Source organism: Mesoplodon densirostris, chromosome 2 (genome assembly GCF_025265405.1).
Source record: "Mesoplodon densirostris isolate mMesDen1 chromosome 2, mMesDen1 primary haplotype, whole genome shotgun sequence".
Classification (NCBI taxonomy): domain Eukaryota; kingdom Metazoa; phylum Chordata; class Mammalia; order Artiodactyla; family Ziphiidae; genus Mesoplodon; species Mesoplodon densirostris.
Window position 1 is genome coordinate 187,329,499 of NC_082662.1, and position 26,418 is coordinate 187,355,916.

At 35.2% G+C, this 26,418-nt stretch overlaps 1 protein-coding gene across 5 annotated transcripts in view; it reads right to left on the reverse strand.

Annotated features, from left to right (window-relative positions):
* Positions 1-26,418, reverse strand: part of KCNT2 (potassium sodium-activated channel subfamily T member 2) — a 358,057-nt gene that overhangs the window by 92,073 nt on the left and 239,566 nt on the right. For all 5 annotated transcript variants that reach the window (XM_060091451.1, XM_060091450.1, XM_060091453.1 and 2 more), the window contains 4 exons: positions 12,365-12,514; positions 10,754-10,983; positions 3,561-3,780; positions 851-956 (listed from right to left, as the gene is read on the reverse strand). In XM_060091451.1, coding sequence (XP_059947434.1) covers positions 851-956; positions 3,561-3,780; positions 10,754-10,983; positions 12,365-12,514 — 706 coding nt within the window. The remainder of the gene's footprint in view (positions 1-850; positions 957-3,560; positions 3,781-10,753; positions 10,984-12,364; positions 12,515-26,418) is intronic.

Below are 26,418 nucleotides of genomic sequence, written 5' to 3' on the forward strand. Positions count from 1 at the left end.
AAAAGCTTTCTCCATGCAGGACTTTATATCATCTTCACAAGAACCCTGTAAGGTTCATATTAAAATTACAAGCATTTTGGAGATACGGAAACTGAAATTTAATGATAATGTTATTTGTCCAAATGGCTGAGCCTGTAAGCAGAGAGCTGGGATTTTAACTCCAGCTAACTCCAAAATATAAAATAAAGGAAGAAATTCCTGGTTAGAATTAGTGGCACATTTTAATTTCTGGGAGATGGGGGGTTTGAGAGTCTTCTTTTTATCTGCTCTCTGACTCATGATGAAAACAAATTCTTACCCAGGTCATGTCCAATGACCATACTGTGAAAGAGAAAGATTCCTGCTTTCTTGGAATCTTTCTGTTTTGGATGGTTTCTCCTGAATATCAAGGCAGGAACCAAGAACTACTGTAAAATCTTTAGGAAAGGGGACATTAAGCAAGACACTTCCAGTCTAATAATTCAGTAATGAATTATGACTAGTTAATTTCACCATGTCAAGCGATTCCACTTTGAGATTTGAGGCAAAAATGTCTAGTAAAATAAATAGAGTGCATCTGGCCAAAATGATCTGGGGAGACCCTGGTTTGAGGCTCTGGCATCTTTGTTTTTCTCTTTGAAACAAAGACTGACCAACTCGTTGGCTACATTAGTAGAGGGTAAACACTTGGGTAATCTTTAGTGCAGTTAAGAAAGTAAAATTCACCACTTTATGTATTACATTTACATTTGAAAGATAATATTCTTTTAACATATTTTAGTCAAAAGACTATACAAAATTATTTAAATACATGTAATTACACAATGCCATCATTTTAGTTTTACAGAAAATAACAGCAGTAAGTGCTTACCTTGTCTAGTCTTAAGCAGCAAAATGGCACTTTTTCATGAAGGAGATGACAAAAAGTGGGTGAACTTCCTATATATGGAGAGTAAGGTGGGTAGCCTTTAGCATATCTGTAAAACAATATGAAATATTGAATTGCCTTGAATTAATGCAGGCAAAATCAGACAATCAAGTTATAGCCATGTTCCTCTACTTTGATAAAGTTAGATGTAGTAATTATTTTTCGGGCCTCTCACTGTTGTGGTCTCTCCCGTTGCGGAGCGCAGGTTCCGGACGCGCAGGCTCAGCGGCCATGGCTCACGGGCCGAGCTGCTCTGCGGCATGTGGGATCTTCCCAGACTGGGGCACGAACCCACGTCCCCTGAATCGGTAGGCGGACTCTCAACCACTGCACCACCAGGGAAGCCCAAGATGCAATAATTCTTTATTTTGATATGGAAATCGTTTAGAACAGGGCCCATGGACCTAATCTTGCTCATCACATGGTTTTGTGAACTAAAGTAGTAGTTTTAATATTTTTAAATGGTTGGAAAAACAAGTCAAAAGAAGAATAATATTTCAGCTCGTGAAATTTAAATTTCAGTGTCCAGAAGTGAGTTTTGTCGGAACACTGTCATGCTCACTCATTTTATGTATTGTCTTTGGGTGCTTTCATGCTTCAGAAACAGAGTTGAGTAGTTGGGGCAAAGACCACATGGTCCATAAAGTTGGAAATATTTACTAGCTGGTTCTTTCCAGAAAAAGTTTGCCAATCCTCAGTTTAAAAGATTTAGACACATTTTAGAAAATAGTAATGTTAATCTTTACAAAATATATTAAAGCAAAATGCATTATTATGATTCACTCTATCACTATTCATCAGTCATGGATGCATAACCGAAAAAGAGTAAATTATTTTAGATTGATTAAATTATTCCATTAGACCCACACAAAAGCCAGAGTTTTTGCTGGAATCATGCTTAAATATTATCAAAGATACTCAGTTTATTTGCTGACTTTATAAAAATAGTCACATTGTGGTTGTAAAATTTTCAAAATGAAACTATCAAAAAGTAGCAGCACAAATGAAAATTAAGAAATAAAAGAAAATTTAGTAGAGGCAAAGTTATTTTATCCAATATGAAAGCTCTTTTTTGACAAAAAAAATTTATCTTTCAAACCAAGAAATTTCAAATCTAGTTATTCCAGACATCATTAGCTAGGATGGTAAAATGGAGACATTTTGAAAATTTAGAAGTTGATAGCCCCCCACCATTACTTCAACATCTTTTTCATTTTTCTAGATATAAAAAAAAGTTCCACCTCAGTTTTTTCAGTACATGTAAAGAAAGAATTTGTATCACACCACAAAACACCATTTCTAGAAATATACTGGTGGTCAAACCTCTTCTTCTTCCTGTCAAATATTTCATAAATCTATTTGAGTATTATTAACTTCTTGGAGAGTGGCCTTGTCTTCTGTGGGTATGTGTAAGTTTCTTGTAATAAATATTTTAAAGTGTGAAGGATTAACAGAAGGATTTTTCTAAGTTTCAATTATATTTCAGTTCATTTTAGTTCAGTTCAACATTGATTGAACTTTTATTATATGAAAAATATTAGAAGTGTTTGAATGATGTTACCTTTGCCACTATGACCAATACTACACCAAATAGTATTTAATACTCATTGAATGCTTACTCTGCATAAACCATTGTCCTAAATACATTGCTCTGTTATCTCAATTAATCTTCATGTGAACACTATTTACAGATAAAGCATTGTGGGTCAGAAGATTTAATAAAAGTCACTTGCACACAACCAGTATAAGGTAGAACTGCCATGGGACACAAATTCCTTCAGACTCCACTGTCAAGACTGTTGAAAACTGTGCTTTCCTCAAGAAATGCCAACAGGGATTCACTGGTGGCACAGTGGTTGAGAGTCCGCCTACCGATGCAGGGGACACGGGTTCGTGACCCGGTCTGGGAAGATCCCACATGTCATGGAGTGGCTGGGCCCGTGAGCCTTGGCCGCTGAGCCTGCGCATCTGGAGCCTATGCTCCGCAACAGGGGAGGCCACAGCAGTGAGAGGCCTGTGTACCACAAAAAAAAAAAAAAAAAAAAAGCCAACATAATATATGAATACGACAAGTAAACAAACTCTACTGTAGGCTAAAATGTGATTAATAGCTTAAACATACTATCTGTTATGGAATCTTAGTAAAGAGAACTAGTACTTCCTTTATTCATTCATTAAAAATATTATTGATGTATCCTGAATAAAAATGGTTGCTGAATGCTGAAATAAGAGAAGCTTAATGGAAGAAGCTGCATTAGATGTCATTGAATAATTGATTGAACTTCAATATGGAAGTGAAAAAATAAATTAGAGGTAGAAGGTACATTATAATTCAACAAAATCATATAATTATGAAAATACAAACTGTATCCTTAAAAAATATGTAAAATATGATATAGATTATATCATGGAAATGCTGATTTACCTATTTTTTTCTTTAAGGATAAAGGATAATACAGAGAAAAATGAGGCTGTCAATAGCTGTTGAAGCCAGAAATTTGAGGATTTAGGATACTTTATCATAAAGAGAGATACTGGCTAATAGGAAGGATGTTTTGGTGTAAGTATGTAGGATTGATTCTAGGAGGTCCAGAAGGGAAGGATATTAGTTTTTCATGGCAAGCACAAATCCCAGTAAATCTTACAAACATACTCCACATTTGAGGACATTTCTTCATCTGGTGTAGTTTCATCTTCTGATTGATCACTTAGAAGATCACATGTTTGAATTGATGACGTATCTGCAACCTCTAAAACGGGAGCAATGCTGGGTCTTCTGACTTCTTTGTTTCCTTCTGAAGGAAGAGACAGGGTATGGCCATGGCCACCTGCTGACCTACAGCTTGTGTCTTGCAAGTCTATGGCCACAGTACCTGGAACAATGAGACATGAAAATCCATCAAAGCATTTGCCACCTAACCTATAGGACCTGTCAATCATTTAATGATCAAAGTGAGATGAAATACAGCCAGTATAACCACGAAATATACTATATATTGTTTATCCCTTAATCTCAAAGGTTATTCATTTCTTTTTAATATAGTTATTTTTGTCCACATGGATAAAAAAATTTCTGTATTCGTGCAAAAGTGTATTTGCTGCAACCAGCTCTATAGTATGAAACATAAGATTTGTGAAATCCTGAAATACTTAGAAATTTAAGTTAAAAAAGTACCTTGTTTCCATTTATATTTATTTAAAATTAATGAAAAAAATTTAGGCCATTTCCATTTTGTGAGTTTCTCATTATATCTTTTTCCCCCATTTTGTTATCTTTCTGTTACTGATTTATAACCACTTTTTTACATTAGAACCATTAATGTTTATGTTTATTCAACAAATATTTATTAAGTACTCTGTGTGGCAAGCACTAGTCTAGGCACTTGAGATATGCAGGGAACAAGGCAGACAAGGTTTCTACACATATGGATTTATCTTTAAGATAATCGAGTTGACAAAGAAGTGAAAAAAGTCATTCCTGATAATGCTAAATACCATGCAGAAAATAAAACAGAATTATGTGATACGGAATAGTGGGGATGGGAAGCGGGAGGAGGGATGAGCTCTTCACTAGGCGATGAGAAGGGCTACTCTGAAATCATGACATTTGATTTTTTTGACCTAAAAGAAAATCATGAGCACAGGAGCCACTGAAATACCTTGGAGCAATAAGAAGAGCGAATCTAAATAGTTTAAGGCTTTTGAATTCTTGGGATACTCAAGAAAAGAAACAAATTCCTTTGAGATTTTTAATTAACATTTAAAAACTAGTCTAAACATCAGTATATGGAAAGTGGATGTCTCTCCCCTTCTGGAAGAAATAATCCAATCTAACGGATAAGTGCCTCCATATTTTACGATCACTCACTTCATGTATGCTCTTATGGATAGCCAGTCATCATTCTGAAAGCCCTTAGTCCTCATTTCATCTCTTTCTTCGAAGCAACTATTAAAACACTCTCCATTTCTTTCAGACTTCTGTCTGACCTTGCCACCTTCTTCACTATAACAGCCTGAGTTTGTAAAGGGGTGAGGGGGGAGAGAACCTCATGGGTTTTGGCATCTCAATGTTTCTGAGTGTGAAAGTTGATAGAAACAAGAGACTGGGGAGAACATCTGCGTATTCCTCAACATTGAAATGTGGGAGGTTAGGTTTTAGAGGCTAGTACCTCTTCACATACTATACACAACACTCAGATTAGAGGGAGGGGTAGGCTAGTGTGTCTACAGTCAACAGGGAAGACTCCTGTGAGGGGCCTGTAAGAATATGTCTAGAGCTTCTGTGCCCGAGGAAAGGACGTGATGACCAGCAGTCAGCAATTCCAGTATCTGAGCAGAGACAAACACAGCTGGCATCAGAAACTGTACACTCGGCCAATGTTTGAGCACCATAAATAAGGATTAATTTATAATTCAATCTATCTTAGAGGGGAGATGGGGATCTTAGAAAAACTGGCATTGACTTTTCCACTAATCAGGTGACTGGATCTGATCAAACAGAAAATTTTATAAGGTTGATTTATCGAAATAAAGCCATATGATATGATTTACATCTTAATACTATTAATTCAAATCCATACTTATGACATTTATCCCCTGCAGATGACCATGTCGTCTAATTCAGAGAGAAAAGAGAAGTTACCGAAGAAGAAATCCTTTAACTCCCTATCTTCAAGCAAATGAACATGAAAGTTTCACCAAACATTTTTTCCCCCTCATTTACGTTTAGAATGAAACAGACATACCTCTATTTATGTAAAACTAAGCCCTACTCTTGTGGGTGGGGATAAGTCCCCACTTGCTTCCTAAGGAACCATGTTCTCTGAATTCCACCCCCTCCCAAATATGTCTCCACATCACCTCCAATTACCTCTTCACCACCTTCCTGAGCAACACAGGAAATGTGGTCGCTCCCTGACAATTCTGTCAACACTGATATCTGGCATCAAATTGGGCTTGGGGGATATGATCAAGAGAAAGTCAGAATTTAGCAGAGGGAAGACACAATCTTAGAAAGCAGTCATAGTTACAGAAACAAGCTCTTCTTTGAATCCTTCCTTCCCCTAACAAAACCTGGCTCTTCTCCGACATCTTTCCCTGCAGTTCTGAAGGCTGCAACACCTAAAGAGGTGTCTGTGTTTTGGAAGTGGGGAGATACCCTCAATGTCCTCACTGCCTCGTTCAGACCATTTTCCTTGCATCCCCTATAATACCCCAGCTCTGAACCCAGTATCTTTCACTATTTTCTTTGTTCAGTCCTGTGTCTGTCATCCCACGTAATGTTTTTTGTTTTCTTTTTAATTGAAGTACAGCTAACATTATATTAGTTTTATATTCGTTTCAGGTGTACACATAGTGATTCCATGGTTTTTTATAGATTATACTCCACTAATGGCCTTTTCTCCCATCATTCCTTAGCCATTCACTTTCATGGTCATACTCTAGATTTTATAATTACTATTGATTACACATAAGCTCTGTTTCTGGCATCTCATTCTTTGATATTTATTGTCACCTCTTCTCTTTCCAGCTCCCTCCTTTTTGATTCCCACTGGAACTATAATCTATTAAATTCACTAGCTTTTCAGTCTCCTTCAACTAACAGATGTCTTTTCACTTCCTTACCTAAATTAAGTTCCATGGTCCATCACTGTACTCATTCTCTTACATATACTCCAGATTACCTTGCCCTTCTCACTTTCTTGCACACCTACCATCACCACCAAGTCTTTTCTTTTTTCACTTTTTTTCAGCACAACTTTTTGAGAGTCATCTAGACCTAGTTTCTCTACATTGCCTTCTGCCATTCTGTCATAAACCCCTCTGACCTGGCATTCTAAACTACCACTTCATTGAAAGGGCTGTTATCAAGACAAAGAACACTGTTTTGCTAAATTCAATGGCCAGTTCTCAGTTCTCATGTTATTTGACCTACTGGCAGCATCAGACATCGCTGGTAACTCCACCCTCTGTATACACTTCATTCATTTGGATTCCAGGACAGGACATTCATCTGGTTTCCCTGATACCTTGTAGTAGCTCCTTCTTTGCCTCCTTTGTTGGTTTCTTCTCATCATCCTTATATTAATATTGACATGCTGCAGGATTCGGTCCTTTGTCTTTATCCCTTTTCTGCCTACAATCATTTTCTCAATGATCTTGTTCAGTCTCATGGCTTTAAATATAATACATAAGCTCAGGAATCCAAAATTTACTTTTTCAGCATACATCTCTCTCCTGAACTCTAGACTGCTATCTAATCTCTTGTTTGACCTCTTCCTCTCAATGTCTAACAGATATTTGAAATTCACTGTGTCCCAAACTGAACTCTGTATCTCCCCTGGCTCCCACTAAACCTTTACTCTCCCACCTTCATTGATGGCCATTCCCTTTTTCCTGCTGCTTATATGAAAAACCTTGAATTCTTTACACTTCTCTTTTTCTTACAGCTCACTTCCCATTCAGCAGCAAATCCTGGTTCCTCTACCTTCACAGTATACACAGAATTTTTTTTTCTTTTTTACCCATGCCACTTGAAAATACACTGGATCCTTGACCTAAACCATCTATTCTCAACAGCAGCCAAAGTGATTGTATTAAAACGGAGTTCAGCACAGGTGAGATCATGCTGTTCCTCTGCTTAGAACTTTATCATGACTCCCACTTCACTCAGAGTAGAAGCTATAACTCTTACATTGACTTAAAAAGCCCAACATGATCTGACCTCTTTTTACCTTTTCCCTCTCATCTCCTGTACCCTTACCATCAAATCATCATGTTTGAGTCATGAAGGCCTCTTTTATGTTTTTAAATTAATTTTTACTGGTGTATAGTTTCTTTATAATGTTGTGTTAGTTTCTGCTGTACAGCAAAGTGAATCAGCTGTACGTATACATATATCTCCTATTTTTTAGACATCCTTCCCACTTAGGTCACCATAGAGCACTGAATAGAGTTCCCTGTGCTATACAGTAGGTTCTCGTTAGTTATCTGTTTTATACATAGTATCAATAGTGTATATATGTCAATCTCAATCTCCCAATTCTTCCCACCACCTCCCTTCCCCCTTGGTATGCATATGCTTTTTCTCTACGTCTGTGTCTCTGTTTCTGCTTTGCAAATAAGATCATCTGCATCACTTTTCTAGATTCCACATGTATGCGATAATATACGATATTTGTTTTTCTCTTTCTGACCTATTTCACTCTGTATGACACTCTCTAGGTCCATCCATGCCTCTACAAATTACCCAATTTTATTCCATTTTATGGCTGAGTAATAGTCCATTGTATACGAGGGCCTCTTTACTGTTCCTGAAGCACATCAGTCAGACTCCTACTCCTACTTTAGGGTCTTTGTACTGGCTATTATCCCTGAGGGAATGTTCTTCTTTCAGACAATCACAGGGATAATTCCCTAATTTTCTTCAAGTATTTTCTCAAATGTCACCTTTTCCATGAGGCCTACAATCCACTCAAAAATCCAGTTCTCCCAAAATTCATACGCACTGTTTTCTTCTTTTATCTTATTACGCATCACCTTCTAACATACTAAATAATTTACTTTTTTTTATATGTGTTATTTATTGCAAGTCTTCCCCATGATAGAATGTTAGCTCTGGGAGCTAGGGACCTTTGTCTGCTTGTTCTCTAATCACAAATACTTATAAGGGTTCCTGGCACACACTAGGTACTCAATAAGTAATTCTTGAATATGTGAAAGAAATGAATAGAACTGCTATGGAAGAGAAATAATCATGTTATATCAATGACAATCAGATTTACTTAACAAAGTCAAAGCTGGGCCAGGAAATATGCCTCAGAGGGGGTGATATTGGGACTGAGATGCAAAGGATTAGAAGTAGTTACATAGGCAAAGTTGGGGGCTGGGGAGTAGATCCCGTCTGAGGAAACAAAGCATTAAGGTCCACTGGTGAAAAACCATTAGGGAAGATTGAAATGAATTAATATGATTGGGGCTTAGGAGAGCAATTAAAGAGATGATGAAAAACCATGAGTGAAGACAAAGCAATTTAGTATGATTGGGACTTAGGAAAGCAATTGAAGGGATGGTAAATTGTGGGACTAAAAAATATAAGAAAGAATCATTAAAAAAAAAAAACTTTAAGTAAAGTGACTGTGTAATTTATCTTCTAAACTAAGATATTCCTGAGAGTCAAAGTAGAGTTCTCTTAATAATGACACCAGGACAATGTATATAAACTGGTACTGTCCTGGGAAAACTGGGATAGCCTCATGTAAAAAAGAGATTTTGATCATCCAATTATAAGCCATGTTATAAAATTTAGACTTTTCTTCCAATGGCTCATAGGAAGCAATTAAGAAGATTAATGCAGGAGAATGACTATAACATTATGTAAACATTATTACTCTGGTTACAAGGTGGAGGAGAGTGTAGGGCAGCGAGGTTGGAGGTGTGGAGGAAAGATTGGGGGGATGATGCTGCAGTGGAGGGAAAGGATGAGGGAGGTTCAGACTGACCACACTGATAGCACTGAGAGTGGACATAGAAATGAATGACATCAGGGGCTACTTAATGATCAGATTTAGTAGAATTCAGTGAATTATGAAGTATAAGAAGAGAGGAATCATAAAAGTCAGACTTGTGGCATTACCAATCAGAGGATGATGATGTCCCATTCATTTTTAGCAAAAAAAATGGAGGTGGAAGTTGTTTTGAATGAGGGGGGAAAGATTAGTTCAATTTGAATATGCCATATCGGTTTTTCCTATAGGCACCCAGATAGAAATAACCCACGGACAGTTGAATATATTGTTTTGAAGAGAGCTTTAAGGTAATGATTTGGGTAAGGAAAGTATCAATTTATGGAGGACAGTTGAATCTCTGAGATCAGATGTGACTATTTAGAGAAAATGAATGTACAGGATGCAGAGGAAAAGCACTGGAGCGTTTTAAGAACTGTCACATGCTGCGAAGATGTCCACTGGATTTAGTGACAAAGAGGAGAGTGGTGGCCTTGCCAGAGTAGTTTCAGTAATGTAATGATTGCAGATTTCAGACTAAGCTGGTAGAGATACGAGGGAACGATAAGATTTCAAGCCATCAACCGCAGACAGTTCTTTAGAGAAATTTATCTGTGAAAATGATGTCATAACATGAGGTCCAGAAGTGTGTGTATGTGTGTGTGTGTGTGTGTGTGTGGAGAGATGTGAAGTCAGAGAGAGAGACAGAGGGAGGGAGGAGAGAATGAACCAGGAATTTTGAAAAAAAAAAAATTAGGTAATGAGGATGAATAAAAGACTGAAGTCCCGAAGGGGGAAATGGAGAAGGGTCGATGGCATAAGTGAAGGCATTTATACTAAAATATTAGAAGTTAAAAGAAGAAACACATTTTCCTTGTGATAGAAACTAAATGTTTATAGGTGTGTAGGTGGTTTGGTGGCAAAATTTAAAGGAAATTCTTATTTGTCTGAATCTTTTATTTATTTTTTAAATTTCTCTGTCACAGAAGCCAAGTTCAACAATGAGAATTAGATGGATAGGAGAGTTTTGAGAAAAATGGAGAGTATTTGAAAGACCCACTACTGATAACTGAATAGAGAACTGATAAAGAAACATAGAAGTGTCAGGTGCTTATATACTAATCAGACATATGAAATCATTGTTAGAAGTCTTGAATTAGCTTAATTTCTTACCAATTTAACAGATTAGAAATTTTGTTCTGTATACTTAGCTACACCAAGTTTGTAATACACACAAGTATGTTTTAAATTTGGCTTTGGAATTTTAAGAAAAATTAAAGTATATTTATTATTCTTTTCAAAGAAAGAGACTAATGATATTTCCAAATGTATTTATACTTACCCATGCTGGCAATTATGCTATGTACAGGTAATCTAGATGGTCCATGATAAAATGACCTTGATACATTGCTTTTTTTCTGATGGTCATGGTTTTTAAATGCTGAATTCTCTTCTTTGGTAATATTAATATAGAAACATATATCTGTAGCACTCATAATATATCGAGGACCTGGATTCAGCAAAATGTTTTTATTATCTTCCCTCCTAATACCAATCAAGCAGACACCAAACCTTAATTTAAAAAAGAAAATAAAAGAGTTTAAGGGTTAAATTCAGCAATTAGTTTTTTTTAAAGTTCATATATGTAAGAAAATAATTAAACAATTATAAGGCAGAGAAAAATTAAAACCTCAAATAAGAACATTTGAAAGCTTGAAAAGATCCTGAAAGTTCAAGGCTCTTGTTTTTAAAGGAAAAAAAAAAAAATCAAAAACAACTATGTCCTTAGTGTGTTGTAAAATCAATTTAGTTAATTAAGACTATATATGTTTTTTAATAAAAAAGAATGGAATAAAAGATAATAGAAATATCAGAGTGCATATCATTTAGTAAGGGTAAGAGTTTTATTGTAAATTTTGTGTGTGTATACTGGGTCTTACCATAAAATGTATACCTTAATTTGGTCAAAAAAGATAAAACAGTATTTCTTACTTTGGTCAAAAAAGTTTGAAAGCCATTGGCTTAGGGGAGAGGAAGAAACTTACTCAAGGTCACAAGAGAAAGAATTAGGGTCCCTAAATTTATTTTTGTTCTGTCTTGAATTTTAGAAAAAAATTTAGAAAAAAAATTAAATAACATTGAATAGGTATACAACTTAATTAGGAGAAGTAATAACCACTGAATGTAACAGGTGTTACTTAAAATTTCTTATATACTTTTTCAGGTTATGTTCCAAACACAAAACCTTCTAAATATTTTTATCTCAGTATGTCTTATAATGTTACAAATAAATCAAACTTAAAAAGATTTTTTAAATATAAAAATAGTATATAAACAGAATCATGTTGGGAATTAAAGTAGAATACTTTAGATATTAGATTACTGGAATATACTAGATTATTACAAATCTTAAAAATGTTATATTAATATTTTATAATACTAATAATATATTATTTTCATGTTAGACATACTTTTTATTTCTTAAGTAAAGAATTTCTCTCAAAAAGAACAAAAATGATAATGTTCTATGTTTGAATTGGAAGGTACTGCCATTTATTTTTTAACTTATTTTTCTGGACAAAGCAAGTTTAAAAAAAATGTCTAGCTTTTATAAATGTTATTTTTACTTTGTTTAAATTTTTAATCAACACTTTCAAATTTAGATTTATAAAGGAGATTCATTTTCATGTGAATTTTTACAGGATTAAAATATTTTTAAAGATAAATTAAAAGATACTAAAGTCAATTTTCCTACTAAGTTATATGATACACCCAAGAATCTTAACTTGTAGAGACCATACAAAAGGCCAGAATTCAAATGTCTCAATAATTATGTCAAAAATTCAAGAATACTTGCAACTTATGAGCACCAATATGGGTTATATTATGGAAAACTGTGTTTAAAAGTATGACTGATTAATATTTTAATTCCACTCTGGAAGCAGAAACATACTTTTTGTGTGCATGGAAAGAAGCATAGGTGAAGCTCTTTCCTTCATATTCAGCAAAAAATGTACTTTCTTCCAAAACGATGTGATACACTTCATTCCCAGAGCATCTCCCGTACATCTTCTGCCATTGTTCTGGCGATTGCTGGCCTTCTCTGCAACAAAAGCATACACACATACACACAGAGAGAGACAAACAGTGAATGCGGTTCAAAAAACAGTCCTTGTCATACATAATCTGGAGTTTTCCAACTGTAAGAATGGACAAGCACAGTTCAAAGAAGTTATCTGTGTGGTGCTCAAAATGATGACATGATTTACAAAGAGTTGCTATAAAAATTTCAAAACTAACACAACATAGAAGCTTGAGAGATGGCAAATTTTTAAAAAGTAAAAGGTTTTCACAATCCAGTTAATAAAAGCATTTATTGTGATCATGAACCAGTGAGCTATAGCATCTGATTGTTAGTCTTTGTTTATGTATATAATGTCATGCACGACCTATATATAATACTTGTCTTAGAGTCTCAGTAATACAGCCCACTTCATCCTCTTTATGATACCTGCTTGGCTCCTATATGTAATTGACTTTGCTTTGTATTTAAAATTATGAATACATACATCTCAAATTATCAGTTTGATTTTATAGAAAACATACTCTTAATTTCTGTCCATATCATAGCAATGGATTTCTTCCAATTGTGTACCAGTTAAGAAAAGATACTTCTTTGTGATAAAAGTAAGGATCTCCAAAAGAGACTACCAGAAGTATTTTTTAAAAGAAGATAAGTTTATCACAGAAAGTGCAGTTTCTTTTTTATTCTAGAATATTCTGCTCAGTGAGTTTGGAAATTTATTAAAAACTCAATTTATGACAAAATTTATTGCGAATATACAATAATGATTTTTTCCATTTTGTACTATAAATTCTATTTACTTTTGGTGAATAAAGTTTATGAGCTCTGTAAGTACAACAAATGCACCTTCTAGAAGAAAAGAGATGAATTTATAAAAATCAAAATATTTCATCATAATCTCTGTACCTTCTGGATGGATTAAAGCAGACAAGTCATATTTTCAACTCTGAGTTTTGTCTGAAAACATTATAAAACATTTATAAATATTTTCAAAGTATCAATAAATATTTTTAAAAACATATATTTTCCAGGTATGTTTCACTTGCACTTCATTCCTTCTTAAGGATGCTTAAGGGTTAAGAGTCTGAGCCTTGGAGTCTGACTACCTGATGTGAACCCTAACTCTGCAATCTTGGGTGAGTTATTTAACTTCTCTGTGATACTTTACTTCTGTAAAAAACATTATCAGTCTTACTGGGCTGGAAAAAATGCAGTAAATCAAGTAAATCATTTAGCAGATGTTGGGAACATAGTAATCTTCAGTAAATGATAGCATCCATTATTATTTTGCTGTTATATCTTCCTCATTGTTGAATTCGGGAGCTACTTTCAACATTCCTAGTCACGATATGAACAATATTGCTCTTAAAATCTTCACCCTTTCTTCTGTAACATTAATATATTTTTGAAAGTAGGAAAATAAAACAAAACACATTTGACTATTGATATATATGGCTACACCTAACTACTACTTCCTAAGAATGATTGTTCTTGGTGGAGAAAACATTTTCTTTGGCCAACAGAAATAAAACTATTTTTGGTATGTAACATATTGTTACTTGGCAAGATAGTACTTGGCAAAGATAGAATCCGTTTAAAGGGCTGAAAATGTAAGAGAAGGTGCCAGTAATTCATCAGGGTTTGTTTGTCATCCAAAAGGCCTCATGGGGTCAAATAATTGTCACATAAGGGCACTAAAAGCTATTCAAGAGAATCACAAATCTAATTCCAGCAGCTGAAATGGAAATACAATATGGTAACTTGGAAGGAAACAGAAAAGGGGTCAGACAAGGACAGTTCTGATGAATTTCCTTAAATCACTTGCTAGTTCCATGCTATTTTATACTGGAACCTTTTTACCAAACATCTTTAATGAATCTCTAAATTCAGCTAATTGTAAATATACAATTCTTTTTGCTTTCACTTCATGTTAATTACTTGAGAAATGTTGGAAATTAGCAACTCCATCTACTACTAATGGGTATGTCCAAGTCTCACTTATTAATTCCTACATGAAATATTTATTGAGCACTTGGGATGCGGCAAGAAAAGTTCTAGATTTCTAGGTGATGGCAGTTGACCAAAAGGGCAGACATACTTTCTTTCTTGAATCCTTTAGTGGAGGAAAACTGACAATACAGCAAATTATGTGTTGGAAGTGATAAGTGGTGGGGAGAAAAATAAAGCAGAAAGGGAAATTGTTTTCAGGGGTGGATTGGAATATAAATAGTATGACTGAGGAAGACCTTGCCGAGAGAATGACATTTAAGTAAAAATCTTGAAATGGATGAGAGAGGTAGTCACAGGGGAGAAGACTGTTTCTGGCAGAAGCAGCAGCAAGTGTTTCCCTGAGGCAGGGGGATGCCTGGTATGGCTGAGGAGAAGCAAGGAAACCAGTTTGGCTGAGGTTGAGGAAGGAGGAGAAGATGAGGCCAGAGAAGTAACTGGCAGGGAGAGAGGTCGTGAAGGGATTTCTAAAATCTTACTACTTTGACCTTTATAGGGAAAATTTGCAAAAGATTCTGACTTATACTTCGCAAAAATCCCTCTGGTCACTGTTCTGAGAAAAGACTGAAGCAGCAGCAATGACCAGTGAGGAATTTATTGCAATGATTTAGCAAGAAGATGATGGCTTGGACCAGGTGAGATTCTGGGTGTGTTCTGCAAGTGGACCTGAAAGTATTTGCTGATGGAAGAGAACACTAAAAATGAACACCTTAAGTGCCCGTGGCCATCAGAAATATGACAATTAAATGAATAAGTAAATATCCATGCAGATAAAAGTGAAAATGTAAGTACTAATGTTTATAAAGCACCATGGGGAAATCTCAAATACAAAATGTTAAAATAATTAGGTAGCTCTAGGTGGATCATTTAGTTAACTAGGTCCTAGGGAAGAAGACATGTAAATCAGAGATAGTATATGTGGGCTTCACAAACATTTAGAATGTTTATTTTTTCTAAATTTGGAATGCTAGGTTCATGGATGCTCATAATAATATTCTTATACCTTTGAATATCTGAAATATTTTCAAGCAAATAAAACAAAATGCATCACCAAAGTGAAAACACAAACCAGGACTAGTAGTAAGGATTTTAAGCTTTTTGTTGTTATATTTTTCACTGCTACATTTCAAGGCAGCATTACAATCTACACTATACAAGGCCTCCCTGCTTACCAATATTTTGAGACTAACATTTTATTTAGGCAGAAAGTAATATTTTCCCCTCTTGCTATGATGAATGTATCAACAATTTTTTTTCCCAAATAGCTACCCAGTTATTCAATTTGTTGAATAGTCCATCTTTTCACACCCTGGTTTAAAATAACTCCCCTATCAAACATCAAATTCCTGTTGCCTATGGGCCTCGATCTCAACTCTCTAGTCGGTCAAATTGATTTGCCTCTACCCATTACCTAACACTACCTATGTCGACTATTGTAGCTATAAAATTATTTCAAAATACTTCAGGATAATCCCTTTCATTATTATTCTCCTTCAAAAATTTTCTTGCTATACTTGTCTCTTCATTTTTCCATATGAACTTAAAATCAGCTGGTTTACTTCAAAATGAATACCTTTGATATGATTATTGGGATGATTAATAAATTTGGGTGAAATTGACAGCCTTGTGATATTGACAATCTTCATTTGTATGTTTATTACTTGTCTATTTCTGCCACCATCTCTCACTCATCCTGAAGCAGAATGTAAGCACCAGAACTTCTCAGTCCATTGTCTATCCTGATCTCTGTGGGATCTCCAGTAAATAGAACATCTTCTAGAATACAGTGAATGTTCAAAACATTCTTGTTTAATGACAGCATTTAATTCTTCTGACAATCTGTGAGATGCATACTAGTATTATGCCCATCACACAGATAAAGAAACTGAGGCTCAATGGTTTCAAGTCTTTGGTCTTGCCAGCATGGACAGACCAAAGAATTCAACCCAGGCAGTCTGGCTACAAACACTGCCCCTTACTCAGAAGCTTCAGTTCTGAGTAACTCCAATATTTAGTGTGAATGTGTAGCTGTTCTATTTCTTTTCTTCAGGATACTAGAATTTGAGAGCCAAATTTTCCTTTTACCCTTATTAATAATACAAGGTATTTTATAGTCTGTAGATTTGTAAAAAACAAAAACAAAATAAAAAACTTCTGAGTTGTCTTCAATTTACCATTCTACCCGAATTTTCTTTTGTCTTTTCCTACTTTATGTATCTGGGGAGACTTAATTCAAGATTATTTTTGAATGAGAGGAAATTTATCATATAAATAAATAATATATTCCCAAATATTTTATACAAGAGAATTCTTTCATTCTACCACTTAAGTAGCTATTAAGTAGCACTTACCCATTTCTCCACCATCAACTCTTACACTCTTAAAAACTGTGCTAACCCATCTCCTAGCTTCCTTGCTTCGTGTGTTGATTGGTGCTACAATAGGAGTGAATTTCAAAATCTCAAATCACTTCATGTCACTCTCCTGCTGAAAATAGTTAAAGGGCTTCCTCCTTCCATCTGAAAAAGGTGAACTTTCTTACCATCATTACAAAGCCCTCCTGACCTATGCCATGCCTGTCTTCCAAATTTCAAATATCATTCCTGTGTCCTTTCTCTTGAGTTCTCCAGCCATGAGCAATCTTTAATTTCCCCTGAAGAAGAAACTCTCTTATCTTGGTCTTCTCACAATGCTGTTCTTTCTTCCTCCTATGGCTTCCTTGTTTCTGGACCCACAGCTCAGGCATTACTCTCTCAGCTTTGCGGTGGTGTACTTCCTTCATGATATTATAACACTAAATTGTATTAACTAATCCATAATGTCTTGCTTCCCTGTGAAATAGGCCCCATGAGGAAAGGGATCATGTCCTGTTTACCACTGTATCTCTGAGACAAGACATCTGTTCTGACACAGAGTAACCGCTTAATAAATGTTTTGTTTAATGAACAAAGAATAACCTACCAATGTTCTTCATGCTCAGTTACTAAATGTTCTGCTTTTCTAATCATATAATTCCTTTCTCCTTCACCAGAATCATTTTTTAGGTCTCATCAATTACTTTCCCCATGATGAATTTGCTGTTAGAATGGGAGGGAGGACCTTCACTGAGTTTCATAATCATAAATGGATATAAAATGAACTTAACCTCAGCAGCAGTAAATAACACAAAAGACATTAAGGCTAAAAAAGCAAAGAATGGAAAGCTCCATGAAAAGCCATTTTAAAAAGGCTTACTATGTGTTTACACTAATCAAATGAACATTTAGGGAAAAGAGTTGGCTTGGGTATTTAATTCCTGTTAACCTCGAAGTAAACCCCAACTTGAAAAGTAGGATAGCCCGTAGTCTATTTCATACCCTTTCGAGGCTGCTCTACCATATTGACTGGTAATTAAATAGTAATCAATTCTTCCTAGCCAGGTTTATGTACACCTTTATTTTCAAAATAATGGCAGCTCCAGCTGTTTGTAAAGGTGTTAGTAGAAAAAGAAAGAAGGAAGAAGAGGAATATGAAAAGAAAATATTCTACTAAGAAAGTAAAGGAAGTACAGAATGAAAGTGTATGCTCACTACTTGAAAGAATCTCTTTAGATCTCTATTTGCCCTGAATAAAGGGTAACGCTGTGAAATCCATGCATCCAATACCATAGTCATGAGAGCCTTAGAAAAATGTCAGTGGGCAGCCTAGAAAGAAAAGAAGCTTGTGCCTGCTCTTGTCTGCATTTTAAACCCTTAACAAAGGTCTTAGTGAGAAAAATATTTGGGAAAAAAAAAAAAGGAAAGTGTAAGGACAGGTGATAGAGAATTGTTTATGAGAAAGCAAACAAACAAACAAATGTCCGGTGAAGTAAATTACAACTTCCGTGTTAAAATCTTCACGACCTTGAAGCCTTCAGCCATGCTCTGTCAAATTTCCATCCCTGTCCTATAATAATAACATCTTGGGCAGATCCCACTTCTTTCAAATCATGTTCAGTTATTAAAAAACCCTATCCTATCTGATTTGAAACTCCAATCTTCCCAGCTCAGGCTAATTCTCCCTGGAATGCTGATGCTCGGAAGTGACTCTAATGGGTCAGCAATGGCCTCTGTGAAGGTGTCTTGTAGAGACATGTGAACATACTTTGTGCGGTATGAGGGGTGAGCCTCTGGGCACCATCACTGGGAAGCAAGAAACTCTCTTCCACTCTATCTCACCTACTTCCCAGCAACACATCCCATCCACCCTATGGCCTCTGGCTGCTTGGGCTTCCTCACCTTGTAGGCAGAACCCTTAGATGGGGTACCACAGAGAGAAAGTGCAAATCTTTTTAAGCCATCAGCTGTGCTGCTGGAAACCCATGCATGGGAGGGAAGTTTCTGCCATCTCTCTCTCTCAAATTCTTTTTTCTTCATGTTCAAATAATCACAGAAAACTACATACGCAGATGTCCAACTAGGGAACGAACTACTAGTTCCCACTTCCTGCAGATACTCCACGAGTATTAGGTCACTTTTTAGACTTCACTTCATGAGGCTGGGGGTAGGTGCAAAAACACTGTGCTGCACTACTGGTCCCTCTCTGATCTTCTCTTTCTACAGAAAGGTGGGGAGATTAGAAAATAGGATACTTGACTCTTTTTCCTCCTTGGTTTTAGGTTATGGTCACCAATCCTGGGACAACATGAAAAGTCCCTCTCACGACCATAAAAAGCCAAACAGTGGGCAGTGACCCAATTCCTGGAAATCTCTGTCCCTTCCCCAAAGTAGTTGGAATAATTCTCCCACTAATGAGCCTATGAAATTACCCAGCCCATAAAAAACCAACCACCTCATATTTCAGGGCCTCTTTCACTCTCTGAGATGGACCACATTCTGTCTATGGAATTCTGTCTCTAAATAAACCTGCTTTCACTTTTTAAAAAAATAAATAAATAAAAATGAAATAAAAATTTAAGAAAAGGTATGTTCGTTCTATCCTGTTTATTGTTCCCAAGTTAGAAATATCATTTGCTCCAGTTAACTTTTCAATGGTGCATAAATTAAATTTGACAACTGATTTTATTTTTCTTTCAAATGCAAGTTGCACATCCCTTGTTAACCCATGATTACACTTTCAAGGCAAACGGGGAGCAAATTAACTCCCGTACAGTCTCCTGTGTTTAAACACGACCAACCAGTTGGAACAGGACTGTCAGCTAGTAAGTGCTTGGGTCTGCAATTTGCAGAAACGTGCTTCATACAGGTCTCTGAATGCAGTAGAAGAATCTGATATGGTTTTGGTTTTCAAAATTTCCCCACATCAGGGTTTCCCTGGTGGCTCAGTGGTTGAGAGTCCGCCTGCTGACGCACGGGACACAGGTTCGTACCCCGGTCCGGGGGGATCCCACATGCCACTGAGCGGCTGGGCCCGTGAGCCATGGCCGCTGAGCCTGTGCGTCCAGAGTCTGTGCTCCGCAGCGGGAGAGGCCACAACTGTAAGAGGCCCGCGTACCGCAAAAAAAAAAAAAAAAAAAAAAAAAAAAAAAAAAAAAAAAAAATTCCCCACATCAAATTTTCCCAAAAGGAGAAAATAAGAATCTAACTGGAATTTCCTGTTCCAGATACAATATTTGAAGTCTTATTATACTGCATTCTCTGTTCCTATTTCAGGAATGTACTGAATGACCGTACTCAGTAATGTGGTTTGCATTTTTTAAAAAACAGCATACAACCTTATTTGATGGACAACGCCCTATTTTTATGAAGATGTATGTTTTTGTAAAACTCAAACTAATAACTTTTAGAAGGTAAAATCTGATTTTTACTTTCATATTTTCTTTGTGTATTTAAAGATGCCACCAAACTAAAGGTAAACTCAAGAAGTGTAGGCAGGCATTACTGCCTTCAAGCTTGTACAATGAAATTATTAGTGCAAATCCATCTCTTCTACAATATTATATCTGTCATTTTAAACACCTCTGCATCATAATTATTGGATTTAGCTTTGCTAGTACATTTTGTTCTCTTCAATCCTAAATAAGGCATTTAAATATACAAAAAATGGTTAGTTTCAGATTCACCAAAATTGACACAGATTGCCAAATTAGTTGCTTTTATATACTTATTTTTATTACCAAGCTAAATTATTTTCACATCAATGGGAATAAAGAACATATTGTCACAAGGTATCTTTGGTATAAAATCCATTCTTCAAAATGTAATAAAAGGCTTTACATATAACTGGAGGAAATCTTTGCCTTAGGAAAAGATGTCATTTAAATTTATACTGGTAGAGTTACATAAGATAAAATTTCCTTATGATGCTTTATTTTAAAGATAAGAAAATCTATTTATTACCTCATTATAGTAGATTGAAAGTAGATTTAAGAAGTCTAAACAAGTGACCCAAAGGTTTTAATCTAACTGAAATTAACATATTTTATTTAATTCCATACTCTAGTAGTTCACCAATTTAATGTCAGCTTGGTTCCAGATAATTGTTTATATTCTTTACAGGAGCCTCTCTGAAAAGATACATGAATTACATTAATTCACAATGGTCCCAAGCTTTTACTTTATTTAAAAATTAAAATATTTAAATGGTATTCCAATTCCCTTTACTATTAATTTCATGAATCTACAGTGAACACTGCAAGTAAAAGAAATGATTTTGACAAATTGTAGCCTGTGTCATTGGAAACATAATTGTAATTTATGGAGTGGAAAGGGCATATTAGAGTAGACGGAAACTTCCACTACAGGTGAGGCTACAAAAGAGAGAGCTAAAACAGAACTTTGGATGAACATTTATTCTTGCTGGTCTGGGGATCGATCTGACACACAAATTGGATTATCTTACCTAGAAAGAAAAGTAGTCAAGAACTCTAAGTAGAGGAGGTAATAAAACTCAAGATTAAGTAATAAAACTCAAGATTAAGCTGAACTTCCCCAGCTTTTTATGGTATCAGACATCAAAATAAAAACCTGAGTCCTAACATTAAAACCATGTAGAGGATGATAATAAATTTTCAGCCACTAGATGGAACCAGAAAGCTGTTTGCCATTCTCAGGATAAGAAAAATTACTGTGAAAGTGACGAGAGTAGAGAAATACTATACAGCTTTCAATCATTCTTAATAGTGAACATAAACAATGAACACCCTTTTGAAAGAGATTTCAAAGAGAAATAAAGTTCCACCGCTAAATTTGAAAGGCTGATTGTACATGAAAGTGGCCCAAACTCACTACCCTTAAAGTTTGTTTGTTATTCAAAAATTCTAGTGTGGTTTTCTGAAGTGCCCACTTAACTCAAGAAGCTACCTAATTATCACACACACAAATCCTAAAATTCTGTGAAGACTTTTCACCTGCTTTTTAAACTGTCAGGTGAAAAATAAATTCATCTCTCATAATGACACTGAATTCTCAGCTCTTTAATTCCATTATTAAATAAGTCATATCCCACTGATTTTAAACTGTTCTCCTTTAGCATTAATAAAAATCCATAGCGAAGGTGTACCTTCCCCCTCTCTCTCAGAACACAGCCTGCTTGCTTATGAATAAGTACCATACACTTAGCTTATGCTCAAGTGCTCCGTGCCCTTGTGCATTTGCATTGTTCTGCTGTACCTGTCACTTTAGTTGAGAACATCATAGTGAAGTCTTCAGGAAAGTTGTATTCCATAAAGATTAATATTTAGGGATATAGGAGTTTCATAAGCTCCTATTTTTGTTATTCACATTTTATCATTTTGAGTATGTTTTTTGCTCTTTTAAAATTATGTGTAACTAGCAAGTTTCTTCACTGGCTGTCCATGTTGTCATTTGGTTTATTCTCAAGGTATGCAAACTAATCTTACCATAGCTAAAAGAAACTACATTAATAAAATAAATCTACTAGGGGAAATTTATAATACATTCCAAATATACATAAGCCATGTTTACATTGTGTTCTGCCTTGTGGTGAATATTAGTTTCTTGTGTTCAGAATGGAACATTTTCATTTTTGCATTTCCCGAACTCCTAACACAGTGCCTTACACTGTATGAATGCATGTGATTGTTATTGTGGGATGAATGAATGAATGACCAAACCATAACAATATTTTAACTCTATTCAGTGCTATTTTTAGCATGGGACTTAATTCATAACTTAAATTGACCAAAAAAAAAAAATGCTTCCAGATTCTGGGCTTAATTTGAAGAGTTTTGAGGTATCTCAATAAAAATATGTTATCTAATTTTATTACTGTGTCATTGTAGGCATTTTCTATTGACCACCATCTCTGAGGTGTGGGAGAAAAGAATTATCTCACAACAGATTCCCCACAGGGCTGTAAGTATAAAGTAGCAGTGACTATAGATACAGGTCTCTTGATTTTCCATTTTGTAAGCTGAGGATATTAGCTACTCTCCCTTCTACATCTCCTCCCTACTTTTCTCTAAAATATCATTTGCTGCACCTTTTTACATTGTTGAAAATGCAAATATCTGTATTTTGCTCCCTGGCTATAATTAAATCAATGGCTTCAGATAAAAGTGGAGAACGCGTTGTACTTCTTAAACTTATATGTTACATGTCAATTATAATAAAACTGGAAAAAAAATACAGAGAACCTGAGTTCAGTGATAACATTATTAGGATTATTGCAACATAGTTCATTTAAGAGTTCAGTGGAATGCTATAATTATATAAAATTCTCTGTATTCCCTGAGAAATTCAAGAGAGAATACAAAAAAAAAATTCCTTACTTACTGACCACCTATTGTTCAGTATTATGGCACATTTTAATTTGATTTATTATAGTTTCTTTTTTATTTTCTTGGAGTTTATGATCGACTTTCTTTTTTCCAGTTGGGAGAGAAAACAGAAACTTCCTTTGCCACATCCCATTGTATATGTTGCTGTTAATCTAGTCCAGTCTCTTGTTGAGACTTCTCTGGCTTTTCCTATGTTGACCATAGCTTTTAGAAATCTTTGGTTTTAGCTATGGTACAGACATGTGACCTAGGTTCTATCAATCGGACACAAATATAAGAGTTTATTTTGGAAGTGAGCTAAATGAGGAAACAGGCAGGCGAGGTGCATCTATATTGTTGAGATGTCTGGCTGCAGAGGTAGCTGGCTCCCAGGATGTTCAGAGGTCAAAGTTCCTTATTGGGTTAGTTGTGAGGTGAGGCAGTGGGAACTGTTTGTGCATGTTGAGCCTAAATAAAGGCTAACTTTCCTGTTCTGTGAGTTATCTATATTCCTCCATACACCTCTTTATAATCAGACTAGCTCAATGAATATCCTTGTCTAAAGTTATGAATCCTAGTCAATATTGAGATTTCTCTTCCTTTCTACAAGTTTAAGAGAATTCTTCTTCATCATTACTGCTTTATAATTTGGCAGTGTTATGTCTCTAGGTGTGGTTCTCTTTCATTCATTGTCATTCACAAGCAAGAAACCCTGTCTATTTAAAGATTTAAATCTCCCTTCTTCTGTTATAATTTCTTACATTCTATTCTCTCCATCCTTTCTGGAATTCCCACCAAATCAGATATTACCTCTTTTGGCTTGATCTCGTGTACTGCAAATTATTTTTCCTACATATTCTATCTCTCTTTTTTTATATCTGAAATCCTCAAGATTTCTATGATGTTATCTTTCAAGGTTTTTATAATCACTCAAAGGTCTTTACTTTCTATTTCTCTACTATAACTCATTTTCATATCTTCCTGGGAGTAATAATTACAATTAATTTTAGCTATTCTGGATTTGTGTACTTATGTATTATGGCTTTTCCCATTATTATTGAAGAGAAAATCAGATCCTCCAGAATCATAATCAACAAATTTAAGTTAAATATTCTGAAAATTTTAAACTCTACAAATAAAAAAAAATCCTCAGCATTTTATTCCTTTGAACAATCATTATCACCCTTTCATAATCCTTCAGTATTCTTGTGAACTATTATTTATACTTCTCTACTGTTCAAAAATACATTTGATTTCTTTTTAATGTATTTTTGTTCTCATTTTCTGTGATTCTCCTTGCTTCCAAACATTTGACTCTCCTTCCAAATGTTACAGTTTTTTGACCTTAGAAAAAATTGTTTACTAGTGAGTAGAAGACCCAACATCCCTATTATCCCAAAACAATTCCACTGTGAATACAGATATGGCTCTCTTCTAGCTGGATTTGTTCCCTTCATTTCAAACTGCATGCTGGTTGTCAGCAAATGACAAGAGCCATATTTCAAAGTTCTGAGTATAATATATAGGGATATTAAATAGATTCCCTTGTCTGTGAATATGATTTGTTAAGTCACAGGTTACATCTTATATTAAGCAAGAAGGGCTCAAACTATCTAGTCTGGGGTCTCTAAATGCCAGATTAAGAGGGTTGAACCCCAACCCCAAACTATATGTTAGCTTATAATTCAGACTAATTCATTTAGGAAAAATCTGATTTTTCCCAGTGGTAAATGTCTGACAAAACTTAATTATAGAGAAATGGTACTGTGGTGGATGAAACAGGGATAACTTGTTCTGTATACAGAAATTCAATCAAAATGTGTCCTCTTTTTTCCTAGGAATCTTGCACCCCAGAGCCTCACTGGGGGCTAGGATTTTGTCCTGCTGTATCACCTTCTAAACATATGCTGGGATGGAGTATTCATTGAGTTCATTTACCCACTTTCCATCTTCTAGAAATTCACTGAAATCTCTTCTTTTTCACTGATAAAAGCTTATGACTTTTATTTATTTGTTATCATTTCAATGGAGCAGATGAGGAAGAGCAGATGAAGACTATGGATTATAAACTACTTTGAACCAGGGGCCTCAATGAATCATCTTTAGTATATCCTTTACTTCATTTACTTAACTAGTGTTTTTTGAGCATTCATGCTGTGAAACACTATAGAAGGTATAAGAATGAGTAAGACATGTTCTCCACCTTAAACAAAATTATACCCTGTTATGTAGGAAAAAATAAAAGGACCATAACACATGCTCTGGCAGAATGTCATAAAATTCTATGTGAGTTTGTAGAAGGGAAAGATCACATTAAATTGGGGAGTTTAAAAATATTCTTGAGGAGATAGAATTTTCAAATTTTAGCAAAACCCTCTAGGAAGGCAGAAAAAATTCAAGGCAGAGGGAACAACGTTAAAAAAAGATGTAGAAGGCGGAAACCACAAAGTATATTTAGGATCATGTTATTTGGAGAACACGATACATATGAGTATCATGAGAAATAAAGATATAAAAATAAATAAGTACTAGAGCATACAGGGCTTTAAATAAATAAAATGGATATACTTAAATCTAATTTGATAATGAAAGATGAGCTATTAAAGCCTTTCCAAGAAGAGGACTGTCAGACTGAGCAGTACCTGTATTTCTCAAGATATGTTTAATAGAATAATATTCTAGTTAATCTTTTAATAGGCGTGATTAGGAAAAACATTTCTCAGGTAATCAAACAGATTTTGGATACACCTAATAAAATGTATTTCTGTGGAAATTTTCAGTACATATTAGTTTATATAAAAGAAAAATGAGTAACCTTCAGCTGTATATCGTTTCCCTTTCTTGCAATTACTCCATTCAGACCTCCAGTCTTGAAGTGTGTGTGTGCGTGTGTGTGTGTGATGGGAGAAATGGAGAAAGGGCCACCAGGGATATACAGACAATCTTTCTTAATTGCCATGATCAAAGAAGCAGCCTTCTGTGGAACCAGCAGAACTATCTGCTGTGCAATAGAGCTTTCATTATTTTCCTTTCTTATCTTCCTGGACAAACTTAATGAAGTGGCAGCCTTCGACCAGGCTTCACTTTCTTATCATCTCCTTATTTGTTCACACTATCTCAAAATAAGAAAGTCCCCATCGTCCAAAACTGTTTTCTCAGAACTTCCCAGAGACCAGTGACCTACTAATTCTGTTTGCATCTTCTCCATCTTAAACCG